Source organism: Chaetomium globosum, genomic scaffold, assembly GCF_000143365.1.
Source record: "Chaetomium globosum CBS 148.51 scaffold_7 genomic scaffold, whole genome shotgun sequence".
NCBI classification, from domain to species: domain Eukaryota; kingdom Fungi; phylum Ascomycota; class Sordariomycetes; order Sordariales; family Chaetomiaceae; genus Chaetomium; species Chaetomium globosum.
The window spans coordinates 1,577,087-1,585,218 of NT_165982.1; the positions used below are offsets into that span (position 1 = coordinate 1,577,087).

General features: G+C 57.3%; 4 protein-coding genes across 4 annotated transcripts in view; 1 reads left to right on the top strand and 3 right to left on the bottom strand.

The window, feature by feature from the left end:
* Positions 1-1,337, bottom strand: part of CHGG_10086 (uncharacterized protein) — a gene marked incomplete at both ends in the record, with an annotated part of 2,120 nt that extends 783 nt beyond the window's left edge. The window contains 2 exons of the mRNA XM_001228012.1: positions 12-898; positions 960-1,337. Coding sequence (XP_001228013.1) covers positions 12-898; positions 960-1,337 — 1,265 coding nt within the window. The remainder of the gene's footprint in view (positions 1-11; positions 899-959) is intronic.
* A 753-nt stretch (positions 1,338-2,090) lies between these two features.
* CHGG_10087 (uncharacterized protein) lies at positions 2,091-3,260 on the bottom strand (the record flags this gene model as incomplete). Its single annotated transcript, XM_001228013.1, has 2 exons — positions 2,091-3,106; positions 3,164-3,260. 2 exons carry the CDS (start codon positions 3,258-3,260, stop codon positions 2,091-2,093), a joined length of 1,113 nt encoding a protein of 370 aa, XP_001228014.1.
* A 1,855-nt stretch (positions 3,261-5,115) lies between these two features.
* On the top strand, positions 5,116-6,448 carry CHGG_10088 (uncharacterized protein; the record flags this gene model as incomplete). The annotated part of the gene is made up of 2 exons (XM_001228014.1): positions 5,116-5,286; positions 5,348-6,448. The coding sequence occupies 2 exons, from the start codon at positions 5,116-5,118 to the stop codon at positions 6,446-6,448; spliced, it is 1,272 nt and encodes a 423-aa protein (XP_001228015.1).
* Positions 6,449-6,658: 210 nt separating this feature from the next.
* On the bottom strand, positions 6,659-7,318 carry CHGG_10089 (uncharacterized protein; the record flags this gene model as incomplete). Its single annotated transcript, XM_001228015.1, has 2 exons — positions 6,659-6,851; positions 6,930-7,318. 2 exons carry the CDS (start codon positions 7,316-7,318, stop codon positions 6,659-6,661), a joined length of 582 nt encoding a protein of 193 aa, XP_001228016.1.
* Between the last annotated feature and the right edge of the window lie 814 nt (positions 7,319-8,132).

The following is an 8,132-nucleotide window of genomic DNA, read 5'->3' on the forward strand; positions in this document are numbered from 1 at the left end:
CTCCGTTGTACGCAATTCTGTCCGCACCCTCGTGTCTGTCGGCAACCCCCTTATTAGCAGCACCCAAGATTCGTTCCGTCACCTCACTCCCCGAGAGCCCTTCCCTGGCCATGAAATACGCGGCCAGTCCCGCAACGTGCGGTGTCGCCATGCTGGTCCCGCTCAGCCATGCCGTTTCATAGTCACCGGTGTTGTACGCGCTGTTGATGCTGACGCCAGGGGCAAAGATATCCACGCCGGGCCCCCAGTTCGAGAACTCCCCACGCCGGTCATCCTCATCGATGGCCCCAACCGTGATCGCCGTCGGAGCAGACCCCGGTGACCAGTTCGCCACATCGTCGTTCTTGTTCCCGGCAGCCGCCACAACCGTAATCCCGGCATCCGTCGCGATCTTGATCGCGTCGTTGACCGACTGCGTGTAGGTCCCCGCCACGGACAGGTTGATGACCGTCCTGGACACCACGCCGCGTCTTCTAGCGTCGTCCACCGCCCAGTTCAGACCCTGCAGCAGCCCGGACATGCTCCCCGAGCCGGTCTTGTCGAGCACCTTGACGGCAATGACGGTCGCGTTCTTGGCTACGCCGTACGTGCTGCCGGCGATGATGGCTGCAACGTGGGTTCCGTGGCCGTCTTCGTCCGAGTCAGAGGTCTCGGCAAGGAAGTTGGCACCCCAGATGGCGCGGCCGTTGAAATCAGCGTGGCTGGTGCGGATGCCCGTGTCGACTACGTAGACGACGGTGCCAGTGCCGGCGGTATCGCTATAGACATAGTCCCGGCGGTGTCGGCTATAGTGAGAGATGCGGGCGAGGCCCCAAGGGGCGTTGTACTGTTTGACCATAGTACGCTTGGCGAGTGCTGGGCTCGCGGCCACGGCTGTGGTCTTGATGATGGTGTCTTTCTCAATGAGGTCAATCTACGAGAGTTAACGAAGGCCCGGGAGTTGCCTCACATGCACTTACCAAGTCGCACTCAGTGAGATTCTTGAGTTCCGATGGTGAAATCTCGGCCACATAACCCTGCAGACCCGGGATATCAAATCGGTCAAAGATGCCCCTCTTCTCATCCTTCTTGGCCATCCTGTCGATGTCCTCCTCGTGTTGAAGTCTTCTGAGAACATCGAGGCTGGGCTTGTATCTGATGATGTAGGTATCGGGGATGACGAGATCCTCCGGAACCTCATTGTTCTTGGCTAGCACAACGGCGGAAGCCGACCTGGGCCGGACGGGGATAGGAGGGAGAGGGGGGCGCGCGAGGTTCGGAGCCGGTGGCGTTACCGCCCCTGAAGCAAGCGGCGACGCGATTGCAGCCGCAAGACCGACAATGGCAAAGAAATGCATTTTACAAAGGAACAAAAAAAAGATAAAAAATGAAGGACAGGAGATGGTTTGAACGAGTGACTAGGGCCTTGTTACCCTTAACTTGAACGTATTGCGGATGAGGACGGGTTGAGTTGGATGAGCTGGGTGCTCTCCATCTGAGTGATTTCAATCCTGTAAACCCTCAAAAGCAAACTTTTGGGCTTAGGGGAATGAATGCCATCCCACTTCAAAGAGATTGAAGAGTCCGGATGTCCGAGATGCCGGCCCGGGCCGAAATGACGATGGGCAAGCCACACCACACCCCTGGAGATTTTGCTCAGCTGGTCCAGGATCCACAACTTCAGGGTCATACATAACTAACATGCACCTAGTATGCACCTCAAATCGTCATTGACATCGAGTTAGGCAAGCTTGCCAATGTCGAAGCCCTTTCATTCATTGCACCAGTGGTTTCCTTCCGGCAAAGTCTAAAGATGTTATCTCGCAGCGATGAGAGTGAGACCTACAAGCCGTTAGCAGGAAGGAATGCAATGTAGTAACCAGGTACCTAGTTATGGATAGTGCCTTGGGTTATTGATGGCAGTTTGATAGATACCCACCGTGGTAAGGTAGATATTTATGTGAAGGTTACCACTTGATACCATACATGTACAAAAACTTGAACTACTCTACAAAATCCCGGCCATTGGCTGACCGACAACTTCCCACGAGCTCAAAGCATCTTCCCAGGGAGGAAGTGCGTCAATAGCCCGGCTCGTGTAGCCACTATTTTTAGGCCGTGGCTTCAGCATCAGCATCAGCGCTTCTGCCACCCAACAGAGCCCCAAGCCCGGCTTTGAGCTCGGCGCCCAATTCGCCAAGACCGGCGCCAAGGCCGGCACCCGCTCCGGCACCAGTTCCGGCGTCGGCTCCGGCACCTGCTCCCGTACCAGTTCCGGCACCAATGTCAGCGCCCGCTCCAGAGTCGGCCCCGGCTCCAGTTCCGGTGCCAGCGCCATTGGCAGACCCAGAATCACCAACCCCGACACCAGCTCCGACGCCGGCGTTGGTGTTGGTGTCGGTTCCGGTATTGGTTCCAGTCCCGGCGCCAGCACCGTTGTTAGACTCGGCACCAGTTCCAGTGCCAGTGCCAGCGCCAGTGCCAGCGCCAGCGCCAGTTCCAGAATCAGCTCCATTGTCAAAGCCGGAACCACCGGCCCCGGTGTCAGTGCCAGTGTTGCTGCCCGTTCCAGCACCGGTACCTGCTCCGGCGTCAGTACCAGTTCCGTTGTCGGTGCCGGTACCAGATCCGCTTCCAACCCCGGCGCCAGCTCCGACATCAGCGCCGGCTCCAGCATCAGCACCGGCTCCGGCATCGACACCAGCACCAGCATCAGTACCGTTGCCAGCCGCACCACCACCCACTGCACCACCGGCCGCACCACCAGCTGCACCACCCGCAGCACCACCAGCCGCACCACCGGCCGCACCACCGGCCGCACCCGCAGCACCACCGCCAGCAGCAGCGCCACCCTTCCCCTTCCCTTTACCCTTGCCCTTCCCCTTTCCCTTCCCCTTCCCCTTACCCCCCCCACCTTTCCCCTTCCCCTTCCCAAACTGCCTCCTCCGCAGACGGGAGTTAATCACAGCCCCATCAGCCGCATCAGCACCATCCGCGGCAGCGGCAGCAGCGGCACCACCACACCCAGCGGCGGCGGCTGTATTGGCGGCGTCCACGGCGGTGGCGGTGGCGGCGACGTCGACGTCGCGCGCGGGGAGGATGGAGGTGGTGAATGTGGCTGCTGCTGCTGTTGGGGAGGTGTTAGTGTTTGTTGGGGGTTGGGATGGTAAACGGGTGGGCTTACCGGCTACGCCGCGCTCGCGGTGCTGGAAGGCGGAGGCGGAGGTGCCGAGGAGGAGGAGAGGGGCCGCGGCGGCGAGGAAGGAGGATGGGAAATGCATTTTGTGTTGTGGTTGTTTTTGATGTTGTGGTTGTTTTGAGGAGTGTTTGGTTACCGGAACCGAGTGAGAGAGAATGGGAAAAAAGCTGCGGAACGAAAGTGCAGCAGTCAATGCTGGTCTTGGGTGGTGTTCAAGGAAAGATGAAGACAAGTGACAGGAAATGACGCCTCGGAGAGAACAAACTGTCAAGAAAGGAAGAGGGAGTTATCGTTGAGATGGGCGCCCGTTTTAACTCGAGTCTGTTCAGGGGCTGGAATACTGTTGGGTTCTACCTGAATGGTAAAGATCGGATGGCGGTAGCAGGGTGGGGTTTTGACTGAAGCTTTGTCTGTTTCACTGCATGAGTAGCAACACTTTTGGGGGGTAGTGGCGTTGGCATGGAGGGCGAAAGTTCATTGTGATGGGATGCTCCCTGTGGCGCTGAGTCGAGAACGCTCGGATGGAGATGCCACCGTGCAGCTGAAACGAGGGGAACTCAGCCACACGTTACAACAACGGGCGAGACCCTGGAGTGCACAGGAACAATAAACATAAACCTTGTTCTAACCTCCTCTTCCCAAAACAAGAGGGCGATCATTTGCGAAACAATGTGGAGGCAGGACTGGGCTGTGTCCCTTCGCATCACTGCCGTTTTGGGGCTCAGGGGTATCAGCTCACTTCCTCGTCGAGAATACCAGGAACTCTGTGGCTCTTCCGATAATAGTGATGCGCGACAACGAAACCGCAAATGTATGGGCATTATCATTTCTCAAGAAAACCACATTTCAGGGTAATAAGTGCCGCTTCCATTGCGTGGCCTGGATCCGCCAACGTCGGTTTGTCGAAACACAGCGAAGATTTCCCAAACAGCCTTGGCCTCCAGTACATAAATGTGATGGGTATCAAAGATTTATTTTGGGCTTGATAGTTCATGCCCGGTCGCGATCTTGTGGTAATCTCCCTGGCAAACTGCTTCTGGTCCCGGGCTATCAAGCAGAATGAACACCCTATCTGGTCCGGTATAGGGTCCATTGGCATGAGATTTCCTCCAGAAATCTTGTAAGCGACGTTTTCGGAGTGTTTATTCGTCTCCACGCATCAATGAAGGGTAGATGAGTCTAGAAAAGAACTTCATGCGAAGGAAGTACCAAGTATAAAAGATCGAAAGTGGTAGTTATAGCTAATACGCGATAGTACGTGTTCTCATTTGTAAACCCGGCTCAGATTATCATCCGGTGGTTGATGGTGCCTTCACTTGTTCTTGTAAGCAAAGGTAAGCTTAACACCGACGTTATGATCATGGTTCGCCGGCAGTTGCCCGTATCGCCACCACAATGACCCACCGAACTAAATATTTTATACCCATCCATCCCCTTGGCGGAACAACGGGATCTCCCGCACGGGAAGACATTAGTGCTGACAACTAACCCCAAAAGGATCATACATGGTATGAGTGGGTGGTATTGGTATCTCCAAGACCTGACTTGAGCGGAGGATAGGTAGTATTTACGGTTCTGGACACTTCTAATGAAGGTCGTACAATGCCCGCCACAAGGGAATGCCGAGCCAACTCCGCTTCTATGTGGAGTTGTGGCCAAGAACTTGAAAACTGAAGCTGACTATGGTGGAACCGCAGGACACTGGTCTTTGGCGATTGTCCCCGATTTCAAAGCAGATATAAAGATATTCCGGACCTTCGGGATTGCTCAGCAGAGTGGGTCTCTGTCTGTGATAATTTGACTACACCCGTTCGGGGACCTGTATATAAAGCTCAGACTAGCCCCTTTCTCGGCCACAATGTCACCGTCACCTTCAAAGACTCCTTGAATTCAGAATACAAAAACACCAAACACATCATCTTCAATCAACCCCCAAGATGGCACTCCCAGACGTCGACATCGAGGCTGCCCCCGGCCTCTCCTACTTCACCCCGGCCCAAAACCCCCCCGCGGGAACAGCCGCCAACCCCCAAAGCAACGGAAAGCCCGTACCCAAGCTCTTCCAGCCCTTCACCATCCGCGGCGTCAACTTCCACAACCGCCTTGGTGTACGCCCCCCCACCACCCCCCCAAACCAAACCCAGCACTAAACCCCCCACCCTCCCGCAGGTCGCACCCATGTGCCAGTACTCGGCCGAAGACGGCCACATGACCGACTACCACCTGATGCACCTGGGCAGCATCGCGCAGCGCGGGCCGGGGCTGGTGATGATGGAGGCGACGGCGGTCAGTCCCGAGGGGCGCATCACGCCGCAGGACGTGGGGCTGTGGAAGGACTCGCAGATCGCGCCGCTGAAGCGGGTTGTCGATTTCGTGCACGGCCAGAACCAGGTCGTGGGCATCCAGCTCGCGCACGCCGGGCGCAAGGCGAGCAATGTCGCGCCGTGGAAGTATAGCGAGGCGGTGGTGGCGACGGAGAAGGTTGGGGGTTGGCCGGATCGCGTGGTGGGCCCGAGTGAAGTGCCGTTTGATGAGTCGTATTGTCGGCCGAAGGCGATGGGGAAGGGGGAGATTGAGCGGTTTAAGGAGGATTGGGCGGCGGCGGTGAAGAGGGCGATTGCGGCGGGGGTGGACTTCATTGAGATTCACGCCGCCCATGGGTATCTGCTCTCGTCGTTCTTGTCGCCGGAGGCCAATACGCGCACCGACGAGTACGGCGGCTCGTTTGAGAACCGCATTCGGTTGCCCCTGGAGATCGCGCAGATCACGCGGGATGTCGTGGGTGATAAGGTGCCTGTGTTCCTGCGCGTCTCGGCTACGGACTGGGTGGAGGAGACGCTGCCTGCGGAGAGCTGGACGGCCAAGGATACCGTGCGGTTTGCCGAGGCTTTGGCCGCTCAGGGGGCGATCGATCTGATCGACATTTCTTCGGGTGGTGTCCACCACAGCCAGAAAGTCAAGTCTGGCCCGGCCTTCCAGGCGCCGTTCGCGATCGCGGTCAAGAAGGCTGTTGGGGACAAGCTTCTTGTGGCGACGGTGGGAAGCATTACCAATGGCAAGCAGGCGAATGGTCTGCTGGAGGACGACGGGTTGGACATGGCGCTGGTGGGACGTGGATTCCAGAAGGACCCCGGTCTGGCTTGGACTTTTGCCCAGCACCTGGGCACCGAGATCGCGATGGCCTCCCAGATTCGCTGGGGCTTTAATACCCGGCGTGTAGGCAAGCCGTACATCGACCCTTCGGTTTATCAACATAGCATTTTCCAGTAATTTCACTGCACGCAGCGGTTGAGGATAGATAGATACCTGAGACATAGAATAGAATTCAACCGGATTCTTCCGGTAGCCATTATCAACGAAGAGGAATTGAGGATTTGCTTGGCGCCCCAAGGTCTTGGTTTTGTGCCAAAATAAGTTGATATAGGCATTGATAGAAAACATGAACTACCCTCACTGGTCTTTCCCGGGTTCGTGTGTTATTTATGCTGGGTGTTCTTCGGGACCACCTTGTTCGGCGGGTGGTTGTTGCTCTTGTTGCTGTTGCTGTTGCTGTTGCTGTTGCTGTTGCTGTTGCTGTTGCTGTTGCTGTTGCCGTTGCCGTTGCTGTGGTTCTTGGTATTCAGGCATGAGTTGGTTAACCGATAGCTCTGGTACAGCCTGCCCAATGAACTCCCTGCAACGCAGCCAGTCAGTAAGTCGATTCGCCACACCGGCACCTCATTTCGCAGAACTCCAGATGGAGGGACCTGACCGGACTAGCCCTCCTGTTGCGACCCCCAAGCCCACACCCTCCCCGGCCCCCCCGTCCACCTCTGCACCACTCCTCCCCTCCGGATCCACACCGCCCTCAAAGACCTCACTCTCACCATCAACCCCCTCCAACGCCGCCGCCGCCGTCACCGATCCATCCACCTTGGCCCTCGCGCCTCCCCCATCCCCCGACTTGCGCGGCCTACCCGACCGCTTGCCAATCGTCGGGGTCTTCTTCTTAAGGGCGTACTTGATCTGGTGGATGGAGTAGCCCGTGACGCGGCGGATCTCGGAGGGGCCCATGCGCGCGTCGCGTGAGAGGGTCTGGATCCGCACCAGATCATCCTGCTTGAGCTGCGTGCGCCCGACCACGCCCGCGGGGCGGCCCATCGGTGATTTTGGATGGATGGGTGGATGATATATGTGAGTGCGGGTGTGGGCGTGGTTGGGGACTTGTGGTGGTGGTGTTGCCGAGGGTTTTGATGTTTTGGGAGACGGGAAAGTGGGGCTGTTGGATCGAGAGGTGACGGGGGTGCAGAACTTTTTGAGCGCAGAATGTCTGGCGGCTGGCGGCGGGCCGGAACAGCTGCATGGTGAACGAGAGGACGGGGGGAAAGTCCGGTGGTCTTTTTGACCTCCATGTTTCTCGAATACCAACACAAAGTGAGAAAAGTCACATCTCAACACCGAAGAAGCCAGAATTTAGCGACGAAAACGCTACTCATTAACCATAGTCAAGTAGTCAACATTCGGCACCAACCCAACCCATCGTTCCATTGTCTCAACGCCTCCATCTCCCGCTGTTGCGCTCACCATCCAAGCTTCAATCAACCTCTCCGCCGCTTCCCTCGTGATCCTCAACACCGGTTCCCGTCCAGGTCTCAAGATCCGCGTCATGCTCTCTGCCCACTCCCACGGACTCTCCAACCCCCCAGGAACACCATTGAAGTACTCCCACCCCGCAACCCCCCCAATCTCGCCATATCTCTCCCTCAGCATCGCCACCGTCCTCCCCAACTCCTCATGCCTCACAAACCCAGCCCCATTCTCCGGACTCGTCAACTGCCCAACCACAATCCTCTCCGGCGCCCACCCACTCCCCACAATCGCATCAAACAACCCCGTCCCCTCCGCCCCCCCAAAACCCATTATAAAACTGCGCATTAAAAAACCCCACATCCTCCCAACCACCTGCTCCATCTCG